Source organism: Filicampus tigris, chromosome 4 (genome assembly GCF_054856515.1).
Source record: "Filicampus tigris isolate MCC_2025a chromosome 4, RoL_Ftig_1.0, whole genome shotgun sequence".
In the NCBI taxonomy this organism is placed as follows: domain Eukaryota; kingdom Metazoa; phylum Chordata; class Actinopteri; order Syngnathiformes; family Syngnathidae; genus Filicampus; species Filicampus tigris.
Window position 1 is genome coordinate 19,426,927 of NC_141220.1, and position 16,596 is coordinate 19,443,522.

The window sequence follows — 16,596 nt, forward strand, 5'->3', positions numbered from 1 at the left end:
TGCTGTAGTTAATGGGAGGAACAGAGAGAGGAGGAAAAGGGGTGATGGAGGCGGATGAGGAGGCTGAATGAAATCCACGATGAGTTAAATCTGGTTCTTTATTACTTGGTAATGTTGAATGACACGTCATGAGGTACACCGGTACAATGCAATGCAATAATAGGCAAAGTCTTTATTTTTTTCAAACTTGACAAAAAAAATTTAAATCAGAGATGCAAGTGGCCTACATTTTTCTAAATGATTTTTTGCGCTGATTCCGAATCTGCCCTCGTTTTTGCCAATCACGTTTTCATAGTCATAATAATAATAATTATTATTATTATATAATGTAATAATAATAATAATAATTATTATTATAATTATAATTACTATCATTATTATAGCAGAATGAACCAATGGAAATATCTCAAAAACCTGATGCGCTAGAAAAAAAAAAGAAAGACATTTTTTTTAAATCAGCGTCCAAAATACATTTAGGGACACATAAATCCATCTCTGATTAAAATTTGCTGTTTGCCAGTGTATTTGCTCATTTACATTATCAACAGTACAGTCGTGTAATATATTTGTTGGATTAAGTTAGCTATTTTTTCCCGCTAAAATTGGCCATTTGTTTTATGATCATCTTATCATCTCGTTAACTAATTGGTTCATTTATATATTGTAAATAAAATGGTGCCTTAAGATATAAGTGGTATTTGTTCAGTGTATGATTTCTACGATATAAACAGATGACATATATTCAGAAGCCATGTGATTATAGGTTAGGCCTAAGGGTCAGATCATAGTTAAGAATTCCAAGCGAAGGCTATTTGGAACCTGCAGCAGCTCCAAAGCCTGCGAGGATGAGCAAAAAGGAAACGTAACAGGGAAACGATAATGTGCATCCAACATCAGCTGCACGGCGCCGTCGTGATCTTGTCGAAGTGACTGTAACAAAGGAGGACAATTCAACTTTTCAGATCAGGCATCCGTGACATGACGTGGCTCGTTTTAAAAGTCACCAGACGTGAGCCCACCTGAACTTTGCGGACGAACGACGACGCTACCCTCTTCTCAAAACCGTCCATGGGTGTGTATGAATTCAGAATTTTGACGATCTGTATGGGGAGATTTTCAGTTGATCATTAGAGTTTGACAAACTCGAACGGAAGTGGATGGTCTACCTGTACTGTGTTGAGCTCGGTGCATTTCTCGGTGATGGCCTTGGCGTCGTCATCTGTGGACTTGCTGACCTGCAGCAGCCAGGCAGCCTCAGTCAACGGCTTCAGAGTGTCGATAAAATGACGACTCTGGAGGTCTTTCTCCTGGAGCCACTCTTCCAGGTAGCTGATGTTACATCTGGAAGAGCACAATTGCTGTCATGTCGTTGTGACACACAGCAGTCTGTGCTCGCGAGAATTTTTAAAACTTGCCCTCGAGCATATTTTTATTCCTTAGCTTTCAATACAATGAAAGACCCTGCCCTCGTTTTGGTGTCTCGTTTGTTTTTTTTAAAACTTTATTTAATTGTATTTTTGTTTCTACATTATATTGTTTAATTGTTGTGTGTTTATTTATTTCATTTTTTTTCTTAAAAAGCTCTATAAATAAAACTGAGTTTGAGGTAGGGGTGAATGATTCTGAAAAATATCTTGATTGGATTGCGATTTAATGTATGATGTGATTATTTTTTCAAGGTCCTCTTTCCATGTGTTTTTTTTTTAGCAAACGCAAGAAACAAAATCTACACACAATAAAAACAGATTCATTTTGCATAAAAGATTTTATCTTTTTACCATGATTTAATATGAAAGACAGTTTATCTACTTCAGTTAGAGTTGTTAACTTACCAAACACTTTGACTTGAAGTGTTTTAAGTCTTCACTACGACAACTTCACGCAATTCTACCAAACAAGTGGAGGCGTAAACGGGAGTCAGTAAGTCATAAATCAGACTGCAACAATAATTACTAAACTAATCTAGTTCATATATCAAGAAAATATATGAAAAAATAAAGCCTACCGAACGATATGGAGCATTTTTCCCCTCAAATTGCAGCGTTTGAGATTTGAAAAATTGCATTCTAGTACATTGCTATGTGGATTTGAATTTGATTAATTGTTAAGCCCTGGTTTGTGAAATGTGATGGAGCACTTCCGCCTTGTATATGAAGTGCGTCATGGTAGTAAAGCTATGCGCATGTGAACAGTGAAGTGCATGTTACTGGACAAACATCCAGTCGTGAATTCAGTATAGTGCTTAACGTTTCATGCCATTTCTTCCACATACAAACACACACAAACCTGATTTGCATTCCTTTCCTGCAGGAACACATGTCTTTACGCAGCAGCAGGTTGTTGAGGGTGGTCGCCCCAATGTGGAAGAGCAGTTGCTTGACCACCTGTTTAATGAGGTGTGGCTCCGTGCCATGTTGGGTCATGTTAGTGTAGAAGTGAGAGAGTCGCTGAATGATGAAGGAGATGGTGTAAGTCTCCGTGTCTTGATTGTTTTTTCTAGCGCGTTTGATGAAGCCCCTTGGTTTCATGCTGAAAATGCCCTGTAAGCTCTCATGCTCCAACATACCGGGCACTGTGGAGAGAAGCACAATTAGAAGTACTAATTCATATGAATTATTGTATACATATTATATTTTTTTTTTTTTTTTTTTTTGCTTTGGTTCAGACCAATCGCAGGGGTGAGAGCTCTTTCCATGGCGGCGATGAACTGGTGATAGATGCAGATGGCCAAGTCGCTGACAACCTGCTGGTGGTCTGACAAATCGAAGTTCTGCAAGCAGTTGTTCACCTGACGGGCGGTACTGTGCTTGCTGAACTCCTTTTGTGAGCAACAGAATATGAGGAGTGAGATGCGAGGTGAAGCAGATCCGCTGTAGTCGGTAAAACGGTTAACAAAAAGTGCTCCCGACCTCTTCTCCGCTGTACTGCTTGAGACAGTTGAGCAGCTGGTACATGTTGGAAAGCCAGAAGGACAATAAGGCCAAGTCGTTTTGGTGAATCTGAAACAGGAACATTCAGTTTATACTTTTATTCATTGGCTTCTCTATATATAAAAGTAAGGCTGCTCGATTATGAAAAAAATGTTAATCATGATTTTTTTTTTGGGGGGGGGGGGGTAATAATTGAAATTACGATTAGTCAAACAATCATTTATTTTTTGGTACAAAACAAGAACGTGTTGAAAGGTAAAAAATATAAAGACAAATAAATTGTAAGTAAGTTCCTTTTGGACCAAACTCAATTTGTAAAGTTAGTTATTATGAAATAAAAAAGGTGAAAATGTATAAATTCAAGTATGATTTCCTTGTGTAAACAAAGATAGTGCATTGGATATAAATGAATATGAACAATCTTTTTTTTTACAATTATGCCAAATTTGTAATTGTGGAGTGTAATAATCGTAATTGTAATTGAATTTCGATTAATTGCACAGCCTTGGTAAAAAGGTAAGTTTTATATCAAGTCTAGCATAGTGACAATACAGTACAACAATATATTGCCCAATATTATCAACAAGGATAATATCCAATTATTATGTGATGCTTACAACTTTAACTTTTAGAGCAATAATGTGCTTTCAGCTAATACTTGCTAAATGCTGTATATTTGACAAAGTAGATAAGAAGTGAAAAGAGCACAGTTAAAACTCACCGTGGTGACCTTTTTGACAGCAGTAATAGTCGCATTCATAAAAGACCGAAGTTTGTCTTCGTCGTTCATGTAGTCGGCATGGCGTATGCACATGAAGAGAACGTAAGCTGGCAGAACGGGGATCATGTTGACCGCAACGCCTTTGGGCTTAAGCTCTGCAAAAGAGAAGAATAACGAGATGGCGTATTCATGTTTTGATTTATAGCTCGGCGGCACATGAATGGAAAATAAAATGCTAACGTTAGTTAATTGCTGATTTTGTGCGTCTCGGCAGCGAAATTAAAATCTTGTCTCTAGTCTCTCCGCATGTTTATTTCTGCTATGTACTATAGCGACGAAACTCATAAAGGCGTCTGTCTCTGAAAAATGATGAATAAAAAAACAAAACAAACACAAAAAAAAACAAAAAACGGAATCTGAATCTGCTCAATGCTTGATCTTTACGCACAAATACAAAAAGGGAAATACCTAGAATAAGGTTTTGAATGAGTCTTGATTCATCCTCTGTGTTGTACTCCAACATTCCAAGATAATGTTTGGGAGTAGGTGAAGAGGCTTTCTGAGCTGTGTGACACAACAGAAAATTGAATCCACAGGTAACATTGCTGTATTCATTCCACATTAAAGCTGAAAAAGGTTACCTTTTTGTGCTCTTTTAATGTTGATCATTTGATTCTCTAATTGTTTAATGGCTCGTTCCTTTTGGTCAAGTTGCTCCTCAAAGTCCTTTCAGAAAAGCAGAGTTTGGTATACGCTGTCCGGTATCGTGAGTCGTAACATGCAACGTCGACAGTACACGTACCAAATTTTTAGACGATAACTCGGCGGCTTCCAATCTCAGTCGGATCTTGGCGTCTCTCTCCATCTGGAGTTGCCTGCTCATGTGATCATTTTCCTCTTGAAGGTCTTTTATTTGACCTTGAAGAGTCGTCTTCACCTCCTCCAGCGCCTCAGTTTGCTCCTCAAAGCGCCTTGAAGGAATCATAAGAATTAAGTTCAGGATAGTGACGAGATGATCAAAACATCCGACTTCAATTTGAATATTTCACCTGCACTTTGAACTCGCTTCTTCAGCCCTCTTTTGAAGGGTATTTTTCATCTCATCTGCTTTTTCTTGAAAATTACACACCAAAAAAAAGTGAAGAAAATGCACCCAAAAGCAAAAATGTTCATTTCAAACAACAGAGTTAAACTCACCCTCCAACTCTTTTTTCTGCTCTTTTACAAGAATCTCGCACTCTTTTTTTTGTCTTTGCAGCTCTGAAATCTGAATTTTCAGCTCAGGTATAACCTGACAACATATACAGTAGATCACGTGAACAAATGGCGAGGCACAAATGATTTTTGCATTCGTGATCAAATAACCCCGAAAGAACACTCAAACCTACGGCGTTCTCGCTGCTCAGCCGGAACACTTCTTGGCGAATGTTCTCATTGATGTTATTTTTTTCCGTAAAAAAAGTGTGCAAGCCGCTGTTCTCGTTTTGAAGGTAATCCACTTTCAGTCTCAAGCCTTCTATTTGAGTCTCGAAGCTTTCCTTCTGTTCCTTCCGGTGGTTCTCCAGTGTTCTGCCATCAACGGCGTCAAACAGGTGAAAACGTTTTTCTCACAGTGGCTACGACGGTAAGCAAACAAACCTGGCAACTTTCTCGAGACCATTAAAGGCTGCCAGAAGATCTTCGGCTTCATACGTCTTCTCAGAATAATCGGCAGTTAGCCTTCAGAAAGACGATAACAGACACTCCAATGACATGATCCAAAAACAAAAGGAAAAAAAAAGGAAGAATCGAAATGATCAATTACCCCAAAAGCACGTCTTCTTTAACAACGCTTCCAGCGAGTAGTTTTGAAATATCGTGCAGTTTAGCTGCAAAGAAACATTCGAATGACAGCAATCCATGGGTTCAACGTGAGCTGTTTTCGTGTTAAGTTGAAGAACTTCAAATATCAGGGATACCTCTTGCTTCGTCCGACTGTTGCTTCATCTTTCGGTCGACGGTTTGCTTTCGATTCTGCAGGTTGCCGAGGTCTCGGCGCAGCTCAGGAATGATCTTGACATGCTTGGTGAGCTGGGCCACCTGATCCTGCAGGTCGCAGGTCATCTGTTCGCCATCCTCCAACTTGATCTGCAGACCGACTCGCTCGTCCTTCAGCCTCCTGAGCTCCTCTTTCAGGTTCGCCAGCTCCTTCTCGTGTTCCTGTCGCTGAACCTCAAGGTTGTTCTCAGCGATTCTGATGAGACAAAATCTCATTAAGACCCGAATGACGACCGCAACGTGTTGCCAACAAAAGTTCTTTTTTTTTTTTTAAACCTACTTCCGAAGCCTTGCTTGAGTTTCTTTCTCCTCCAGTAGAGTCATCTTAATTTGGTCAAACTTTTCTGTCGGACAATGTCAAAAGTTTGATACAGATACATATAAAGACAGATTGTTTGGAATAGATAGACCTTTTGTACCTTGTTGTTCTTTGGAGGAAACTTCAAATGTTTTCTCCATGGTCTGTTTCTTAATGATTAAGCCATCAACTTCACTTTGAAGATCAGTAATTTTCTATAGTGCAAAAAGAAGATGAATGTTTTAAAGGGCAGAATAGTAAATTGTGGCAGACATCATTGAGTAGCCCCCACCCACTGACAAACTACGTTAATGGCGTTTGTACCACAGCTTTCTTCGCTCAGATACAATTGCGCAGCTATTAGGGATGCAACGATTAATCGAAAATCGAATCAAAATCAATGCGCCCCAAGTAATCGAGTTGATTCAATTAATCTAGAAAATGATGTCTTGAAACGTTTTTTCATTCCAGATGCATAGCACATTTTGAAAGTGTAGATCAAATTATGCTTGTTTTTGCCGCCAAACATTATTGCGTATTGCGTTTGTGGATGGCTGCAGAACCACACTAGTGCACAGAGACAAGCACGGTAGCAATTTTTAAAAAATCGAATCGAATCGAAAATTGGGAACTGAAAATCAAAAATCAAATCGAATCGGGGCTTGAGTGAATCGCTACATCCCTAGTAGCTATAGAACAATATTCCTTACACGTTTTACAAAATCACTTGTGAATTATAGCCAGCAATATGCTGGGAAGGATTAAACCGATTGACCTCAGCTATCTTGATCAACTACTACGAGTTTTAAAATGTGGTATATGACATGCTTAAGTTTCACCTTTTGAACCGTCGAAGGCTAAGACCAGGTTCTGCTTCTACCACACTAAATTCGGACGTAAAGCCAGGCGGTGTCAAGCCCCCCTGGAAGTTCAGTGAAGGTCATAAGAATCGACTGCACTGGCAGGCCATATTTCATTCAACTGGTTTTTTCTTCAGTGCTACAATGCGGTGCTTTTGCGACCCCTGTGGTCTTAAATGAGAGTCACCTAAAATATTATGTGAGGAAAGATTTGCAGATACAAAAGTTGCCCTTGCTGAAACTGATGTTGACCTATAGATCACCTTTGGCTCCAATTTATAACACTCCTAAAATTGTTGTCGGGGGGGGTGGTCTGAAATGAGTGTGTTGACATCAACATTCGGTATTTTCGTTTCCTTCCAAAAGCAGGAGAAGCTTTCATGCATTTCTGAGTGCATGACAAATTGAACATGATCCCAACAAGCACAAGTAGGCAGCCGGCTGACTGGGCTGCAAGTGGATCGGTGCATTTGGGGCTGCTAGCCGCAAATGTTTGCTGACCAAGCTTCTGATGGAGGCTTTGCAGGAATGCAGTCAGGGCTCCATCGTTCCATCGGTCCTGCCGGATGCACTCCATCGTTTATCACATCCTGGCAGAATGCCGTCTCGATTGTTAGCGCCATTTGTCCAGCGCAGACTTTAAAAAGATAGCAGGGTTGATGAGGCTCCCGTGAATCTTGCTCGGCTTAGTACTTGACCAGTAGAGAACCTCCAGTCCTAGGTGCCAAATTGTCCTCAAACATCAATGGGAGGCTTGCGCTAGTGTCCGTGCACCAAATCAAAGCAGCGCACTTGGATTTAGGGCTGCTTCTCCTAGGTGTGGATGTCTTCTGTTTCTTCCTTCCCGGAGGAGCTTGGTCATTTTTCTTACAAGAGGAGCCATGATGGGCATATCATCCACCCATGCTGACACTTAATATTTGCATGGCGTATATTTTATGCTGTATTGTATACACAATATGCACAAAGGGCTCGTGGAGTGTAGCGGTCACATTGCAATGCTTCTGGGGTGAACATGACTGGTCTAAAGGTATTTCCAATGTATTGCAACAAGTTAAAGCGGAAGTCAACCCAAACGTATTTTTTTCAAGAATATGTTCCCAGCAGGCCCACTGGTTGAAACACGGCATTCTGATTCATTTTGCGTTTGCGGAATATAAATGGAGCAGCAAAATGCACTCGTTTTTAGCCATCTCTGGGGGCGGCCATTTTGTCTTTTGTCGACTGAAAATGACATCACAACTGCTCACAACGACCAAATCACGGCTGACCTGTTTTCTGAATCTGAGCCGTGATTGGTCGTTGTGAGCAGCTGTGATGTCATTTTCAGTCGACGGAAGACAAAATGGCCGCCCCCAGAAATGTCTAAAAACGAGTGGATTAGCACTTATTCCACAAACGCAATACTTATCAGAATGCCCTGTTTCACCTAGTGGGCTTGTATAGAACATATTCTTGAAAAAACGCGACTTCCCCTTTAAGTAGCAACCGGTACTTTCTGATTGAGGAAGGAAGCTCTACTGATGTCAGGGCCTGAGGCCAAATCCTATTCCCAATGTCGTCCAGTCACAATGTAGATTCCACAATCAAATGTGACTGACCAGAGAAGCGTCATCTTTAACTTTCTTCTCTCTTGCTTCCAAAGATGCCTTCTGGACGGCAGATTTTTCCAACTGTCTCTCCAGAGCCTGCAGCCTGTCCATGGCTTGAGAATGGGAGTTGGCCAAACTGGTCAGTCTTTCCACCAACCCGCGGTTCTCTTTACTCTGTCATTAAGGATCAGGGATTAGTTTAGGTCTTCTCCTCGGACTGGGCGACGGGCCGCGAGACGGCGTTTACCTGCTCCTCATTCTTCTTTCGGAGCTGCTGCACCCTGAAGGACAGCTGAACCTGTTCCACCAGTCGACGCATGGCGTTAAAACGTCGCCGAGCCAGCCATGCTCTGGCGTACTTCTGCAGCACCGACGCCTTGCGGGCTTCCACCAGCTGAGCGGCGACGACGATGCCATTTAAAGCCTTACGTTTGATTCCGTGGCTTCACAAATACTGCCAAGCGGGCTACGGTTACCGACCTGGGCATAGGTTTTACGGGCCCGCCAACCTCGCGTGAAAGCTTGGATGGCGATGATGGCCGAGCGTACCGTTTGGTAGCTCTTCTGTATGCGGAAGCCTCTCCAGTACCTTTGAATGACCACTGCTGACCAGCACTGCTTCAGGTTCGTGGCGTTCACCGCTTTACTGCAGTTTCACAAACGAAAATACACAAATTGTATGGATGTTTGACGTCCGGATCTCAGGATTGTGAAACATCGCCGAAAGCCACGAACCGCACGGTCCTCTTGCCGCGGATGTACTGTTGTATCAAGATGGCCGCCTGCCTTAAGCGTTGGTATTTCCTTCTCTGGCTCCACCCACGGACGTGTTTCTGGATGGTAATGCAAGCGCCTCTTAGTCGATCCAGACGCAACTTTTCTAAATACGCGACCTGACCAGCTCGGAGGAAGATCTTCGTGCGACCAAACTTGTACTGGTTAGAGTCCTGAAGGCAGAGCCGTGGAAAAAAAACAAGAACAAAAAAAACACGAGAAAAAAAACTGTCACCATAATTTTGAGAAGCAGGAAGCGGTACGGGTGTAAATCACAGCTGCGCAATGAAGCCACCTGAATCAACCTCTGAAGCACATATTTGCACGTCTGCGTCTTGTCGTTGACACCCGCCTCCTCGTTGCTCATGAGGATACTGTAGCGGCTATAAAACTCCAAGTAGGTCCACCTGCAAACAACGGGGAATTGCGTCGGAATTAGCATCGCAATTTATGCAAAACCTTTACTGACACGCTGTCAAAGCGGATCACCTTGACGGGTAACTTTGGGCACTGATGCGAATAGTTTCAAGCACTCCACAGGCCCGCAGCTGCTGCACCACCCTCCCGGAATCGTATCTAAAAACAAACAGTCACTCACTCGAAAAAAAAAAAAAAAAAGGCTTCCAACAAAGATATACAAATTGACTTATGTTAGGATTTACGAGTTCTTACTCAAATGGCAGCTTTTCATCATTTGGTTTAATGCAGCGCACATAGTGAGGGGTTGTAGCATTCAGTGTCTCCATTAGCAACGAGAGTGAGCTGCAGAACTACAATCAGAATGTGTCAGCCAGCGTAGGGACAAAAACAGCACCCAAAGTGTTAAATACACCGCGACAGGGTAAACATGTCCACCTTATCTCCAACTGAGGCCCTCAGTTGTTTATTGGCTGATTTCACACCGGGCCTGGCCGGCTTCACCTTGATACCTTTCATGTTGGCAACCTTCTGGCCCTCCACTTGAAAAAATGTGGCCAGGAAGGCGAACTGATGACAGTGACAAGGGAAATGTCACTCGGAGGAACGTGTGACGTATTCGGACGTTCATAAAGCAGCAAGTTTTATTTTGTTTACCTGACTGGCTTTCAAAACTTCAAGCAGTTCTTCATAAAGAGCATCTCGATTCTTCTCAAGAAAACCTTTGCACTGATACTCCACCTGTTTAGCAGCAAGACAAAAGAGAAAAAAAAAATCATTAGCAAAAAAATTTGAATTTGAAAAAAAATTCATTAAAAAAAATCGTTAAAAACAACCAGTGTTCATTAAGAAATTGCCCAATAGTTGAAACAGCGCATTCTGATAAATATTGCGTTTGTGGAATAAGAGTTAATCCACTCGTTTTTAGCCATTTCCGGGGGCGGCCATTTTGTCTTCCGTCGACTGAAAATGACATCACAACTGCTCACAACGACCAGTCACGGCTCAGATTCGGAAAAGAGGTCAGCCGTGATTTGGTCGCTGTGAGCAGCTGTGATGTCATTTTCAGTCGACAGAAGACAAAATGGCCGCCCCCGGAGATGGCTAAAAACGAGTGCATTTTGCTGCTCAATTTATATTCCGCAAACACCAAATTAACCAGAATACCGTGTTTCAACTAGTGGGCCTGCTAGAAACATATTCTTTAAAAAAATATGTTATGTTTGGGTTGACTTCCGCCTTAATTAGTTAATCAGGGATTTGACTTGTTATCTTGTGAATCTTAATTCATCATATTACCAAGACATTTTGGACAATGGTACTTTGGACTTTGTGCAAGTCGCCTTTCGGTCCTAACGCGACTGTGTGCCAGTTCACAAAGCAAAGTCCATAAAAATTATTCGTGTATGTGTTTAGTGAGGACTTACACCATCTAACACCTTTCGCAATAATTCTAATGCTGGTCGTGCGCTACAATGGATGTGAATATGTTCCGCACCTTGTCTGCAAAGTGTTGAATGACAAAGGTATCATTTGACAGCTTGGGCCTCTCAAACAAAGGGTTGCTGTCCAAGTAGTTGTACAGTTTTTGGAGCCAGCTTTGATCAGTTCCTTGAGGAAACTAAAAAGTGAAGAGCAGTGTGAATTTGACAGTGAGTGATCGACAAAAAGAAGCACCCGTAAATTCAACTAGTTAAAAAGCGAAGTCTTCTGTACCAAACACTCTTCATCAAGCAAGTCCAGGATTCCCATTTTGGCTTCAATCAAGTCAATCACCGGCTGATTGTCATAGAAATCTATTAACGTCCAGGGGATGTCTTCTTTCATGTACTCCTCCTGTTCCAGTTTGAACACATGCTGGATAGAAAAAGCAAAACATGAAAAAGCTACTCAATCAAGAGCCGTTTAGTTTGGATGATACATACCAAGTTAAACTGCTGCTGAAGCTTTTCATTGGCGTAGTTGATACAAAACTGCTCAAAGCTGTTGATGTCAAACGTCTCAAAGCTGAGGAGCACATAATGAAAGTTCAGAGAAAGAAATAATGGAAAGATAGAAAATTTGACAAACACTTGTCCCCCAACATGCCCCCCCCCCCCCCCCCTTACCCATAAATGTCCAGCACTCCTATGAAAGCATGTTGCTTCCCTGGGACCTGCAGTGCTTTGTTGATCCTGTTAATGACGCAGTCAAACAAATGAGCATAGATCCGCTTGGCGAGGGCATCTCTGGAATTCACTGCGCGGTCTTTGTGCAACGGTTTCACCACCGTCTCGGCCACCAGGACAAGCCTCCGATTGCACAGCCAACGCACTAAGTCGTCTGAACGCACGGCCAACAAGTCGCATACGATGCGAAGATGTGAATCGCTGTGCTGAAAGTCAGGGAAGTATACAAACATTGTAAAACGGTTCCCAGCCTTAGGTACACCCAGACAATCTAATTATAACATCCAATAAAGAACAACATACTATTACAAAGATTATAATAATCAGTTCTGTCTGACACTGTCAGAAAAGTAATCATTATTATTTTAAATTTTATTTTGCTTACTGGCGAGGTTGTAGTTTATCAACTGTTGCACAAAAGAGTTGTGGCCATTTTTTACAAATCCTTTCTAAGTCGCATTTTGTGTAGCATTGGCAGAAATGTCTTAGTTGCGCTTACGCCGGGTCTTAAATTGCCTTTTACTACAACGTGAATAGGCCTAATGTTTTTATTGTGGATTTGGAATGATGTGCAAGACGAAAACAGTACCTCAATAATATTTACATTTTGAGTGAGTTCATTTTTGTGAAAAAAAAAAATGGACAAAATTTGTTCTTGCACTTAATGTTAGTTTCTTGCTCAGCAGTTTTGCACCATCCTTAAATGGTCTTTTTTATTTTTTTTAACCCAAGAGAGCCCTTTGCACTGGAAAAGAAAAATACAATATGTGGCTATTTTGTTGTTTGCGTCATGTTGGGTTAGGATAGTGAATCTTTTATACATGCATTGAAAATGTATTACCAAAAATGAAATACTGTATATTAAAAGCATGTACTTGCACGTATGCACATATATTCATATATATGGCATTTTTGTCATACATGTGGTTAGGAAGTGAGTGGTGCTATGTGCCACCCGCCAAAGTAGGAATGACGAAAAATTGTGGCGCCCTCCAGCAGTGAGGTTGCCCATCCATAATCTACTCTTACAAACAGTAACTAAAATGAAACCAGGTCACTTTGCATTTACTGTGAAAGTTATTTTCGATAAACAGCAAAAAACTAAATTGTAGTGCAAAATCAACAAATAAAACCACAAGATATATAAAATCACTTAAGTAAGTAGCAGTGGCACATAATTAGTATTTCTTTACCAGTTCAAATCAAATCAAAAGCATTATTATATCAAGGCTGATTTTTTAAATTTTATTTTAATTAGGGATGTAACGATTAATCGAAAATGGATTCAACATCTATTTGCCCTGATTAATTGATTCGATTAAGTTGATTCAATTAATCTAGAAAATAATGTCTTGAAACATGTTATGTTTTCATTCCCGATGCATATCACATTTTGAATGTGTAAATCATATTATGCTTTTGCGCCAAACATCATTGTGTATTATGGCTGCAGAACCACACTCATGCACAGGGACAAGCATGGTAGCAATTTTCCAAAAATCAAATCGAATCGAAAATTGGGAACTGAAAGTCGAAAATCGAATCGAACCGGGGCTTGAGTGGATCGTTACATCCCTAAATTTAATACAACTCTTGTGTTGGATTTCAGTAGATTGTGCAGGTTTTTCCCTTAATATTGTCGCCGGGGTAAGTAAGGCCTAGAAAACAACAAGACTCACAGAAATGGACGATCTATCGTCCCCGGAGCTCTTAATCTCCACATTTCCCAGATGGAGAATGGCCGCAAGAACTTTGAAAACATCAGACTGAAAGTCCTCCTTCAATCCTGAACGACCACAAAGAGGTTGAATGAATATTACACAGTACTGTTGTGCCAAGATAAATTTGGTTCAATCTGAAGCATTCTTTACCCAACAGTGAGAAGGTCTGCTGAGTCTCCTCCATGCCTTTCCTGTCATCCACACCTTCAATAATGATATCGCCACCCATGCCTGTGTAGTGGAACTCATCTGCACTCACTGCGGGGGGAAAAAAAAACTGCACATTAGATATATGGACATACATCAGTGAGATTCTGTCTTAAACCTTCACATACGCAGTTTGAGCGCCTTGAATTGTGGCAGGTCAGCACAGGCGCACATTTGGTAAAATATGTGATAGTTCCGCTCATACTCAGCCTGGAAGCAACAATGTTACACATGTGAAACAGTGGGAGGATAATTAACCAGAATATCCAGTTGTCATACCTGGAAAACAACTCTGGATTTCTCCAACAGGTAAGTCCTCATGTTTGCACCAATTATTCGATACCTGTTGTCAAAACTGATCTCGGTGAATTTCCCAAAACGGCTGCTGTTGTCATTCCTGATCGTCTTTGCGTTGCCAATGGCCTGAGAGAAAGTCAAGCAAGCGTGACACACAAGTCGTCGTCAGTGGGACGTTGACTGAACACGGCCGAAGCGTTTGTCACCTCCGTTATGGGGTTGGACGCCAGGACTTTGTCCTCAACTTGGGTCTTGCTGCCAGATTTGCTGACAACAGCAAAGTACCTCATAGCGTATCGGGCTGACACGGTTTTGCCAGCTCCAGATTCTCCACTGATGATGATAGATTGGTTCTTGTGGTCTCTGGTCAAAACAGAAAAGATTTGTTATTTAAAATATGATGATTTTGTTTTAAAATTTTCAATCTGCAAAGCTTCATTTTCATCGGGGTGGGTTTATTTGTTGAAATCCTTCGGCGGGCTGTTATGATTGTGAACCCATATAAATGTATGATTTCCGAATATATTATCACATATACACAACAAATTGATGGATAACTAGTTTTTAAATCAGGGATTAGTAAAAAAAAATAAAATGCTTGCAATACTTCATATCTCAGCGTTGTTAAAAGTGAAAACAATTAGCAAGAAACATAAAGTCGACGCACATGATTTGCCTTCGCGGGCCACATAAAACGATGGCACGGGCCGGATTTAGCCCCCGGGGCTTGAATTTGACACCTGTGCTATATTTAGATTCCCACACACGTGAAACGTTTTTTTGTGGGGACCATACACTTTGTTTTGAGAAGACTTTTTTATTGCTTTGCATTTTTTTTTCCCCTTACGTAAATCTGCTAATTGTATCTTTTGGTGGTAAACATGACTGCTATGAAAAGGTCTTTTTCAAACACAGTGGTGTGCAATGACTAATATTTGTTCATGAAAGTCCATTAAATTATTCTTAACTGTCAATTCTTTTTATTTCATAGAATTTCTCTTAACAAAACACATCTGTAACAATATGCACGCATGAATACGTTTAATTGGCAGCACCTCAGTTGAGTATGATGTCAATTATTTAAATGTCTTGTTTTTGTCATGTTATTTGATGTTTTGCCATGCTATTGGACAATACATCGTTTCTGAACGGCTCCAGGTGTGCGTAGCACAGCTTTATGCTCGTGTTTTGTAAAATATTGATGGTTTCTAATACTGCGACCATATAATATTGTTATGAAGAAATGGGAGAGTCCGCTGTGTGTCCCCACTGACAGCCTAAGTACCAAACACACCACTGTCTATGCTCGTCTTTACCTGGCCATCAGTTTGTAAGCCTCCTCTGCCACTGCAAATATATGAGGGTCCATATCGCCCATGTTCTGGCCAGAGTATGCGTGAATGATTGCATCTCCGTAGATATGAAGTTGCTTGTAGGGATTCAAAGCCACCAGGATGATGCCTGCGGATAGGAGACAAAACAGGTGAGTACAACACCTGAGAGCTTCAACAAGCGAGACAAAGCGTTCCCTATGGGCCTACCACAGTAGGTGTAGATGATTTTGGACTCCAGAAAGCGCACTTTGAGGTTGTGCAGAACTGCAGGTTCATGGAGGTAGCTAAGTGCAGTGAGGTCATTCTCCCCAACTAAGATGTCGGGGTTGCGAAGAGGAGGGAGGTCTGGTGGTGACGAGTCAATGGGGTACTTGAGCTCCTTTGAGAAAGAGATGATGGTTATGTGATGTGTCTTATCTTATTCAATTGCAGGTGTTTGTGAATTTTGTCAGTTTCACTTACTGTGCCATTTTCCAGAAGCAGTTGTAAACTATTATCTCCATAGTGGAAATCCCTCACAATCTCTGCTGATTTCCACACATGTTCAGCATCTGGAATCCACACTCTGTTGTACTAGAGTACAGATTGCAAAGTTACACTCCAAGACACTTATTATAATTCAAATTTACTTACACTTACATAAGGCTAACATATTCCATATTGTGTGACACTAAATATTTAATTTCCCAAGCCATTTTACCTCCCAAAATCATTTACAAAGTTAGCATATGTCTCTAAGGTAGTATTACTAAATAAATGAGTTGCGCCGTGGCCGTAAATAAAGCAGCTCTTTCTTACCCGTGTGTATAGCTGAATCAACGCCATGTTTTGGCGTTGTTGTTGTAAATCCCAATGTCGAAAAAATTGTTCATCATCTGTACAGTACTCCCTAAGTTACCGACATTTTTTCGCCCCTGTCTCAACAATGAAAGAAATTATATTTTAAACTAAGAATAAAATAGTAGATCCGGTTGGCTTTCAAAATAATTTTTCAATTTATTTGATTTAATGTAAAATTGCTTTCTCCATTGCATTGATCAGCGTGTGATCGTATTTAACCTGCCGTTGGTTCAATCGTGTATCAGTTCAAGAGCGAATTGGTCAGGAACAGAAATATACTGTTTGGAAATTAGCAATTCGTTTTGCTTTTATTTTGAAAAAAACGTTTCTTACACGGCCGGTTTGTATGCCCTTCTACCTATTAACTTGATTTTGCCGTCCGGAGTCTCTCACCTGTTGC

The 16,596-nt window shown here is 41.0% G+C and overlaps 1 protein-coding gene across 2 annotated transcripts; it reads right to left on the reverse strand.

The window, feature by feature from the left end:
* Positions 1-84: 84 nt before the first annotated feature.
* Positions 85-16,271, reverse strand: myo5c (myosin VC). 2 transcript variants are annotated; one of them, XM_086027488.1, is made up of 40 exons: positions 16,155-16,271; positions 15,819-15,929; positions 15,564-15,735; positions 15,339-15,483; positions 14,229-14,385; positions 14,005-14,148; positions 13,854-13,935; positions 13,669-13,776; positions 13,477-13,583; positions 11,738-12,003; positions 11,555-11,636; positions 11,346-11,486; positions 11,128-11,250; positions 10,287-10,370; positions 10,068-10,199; positions 9,885-9,982; positions 9,702-9,788; positions 9,508-9,619; positions 9,174-9,385; positions 8,919-9,084; positions 8,686-8,832; positions 8,448-8,612; positions 6,108-6,201; positions 5,969-6,032; positions 5,610-5,884; positions 5,456-5,519; positions 5,290-5,370; positions 5,040-5,220; positions 4,849-4,942; positions 4,701-4,764; positions 4,454-4,622; positions 4,293-4,377; positions 4,120-4,215; positions 3,652-3,806; positions 2,910-2,999; positions 2,668-2,818; positions 2,287-2,572; positions 1,167-1,341; positions 1,020-1,100; positions 85-930 (listed from the first exon to the last, which is right to left on the reverse strand). In XM_086027488.1, exons 1-40 carry the CDS (start codon positions 16,179-16,181, stop codon positions 778-780), a joined length of 5,226 nt encoding a protein of 1,741 aa, XP_085883614.1. In that variant the 5' UTR covers positions 16,182-16,271; the 3' UTR covers positions 85-777. The 2 variants fall into 2 exon arrangements, with proteins under 2 accessions (XP_085883614.1, XP_085883615.1); XM_086027489.1 differs by lacking the exons at positions 8,448-8,612; positions 8,686-8,832 and having other exon boundaries at positions 8,988-9,084.
* Between the last annotated feature and the right edge of the window lie 325 nt (positions 16,272-16,596).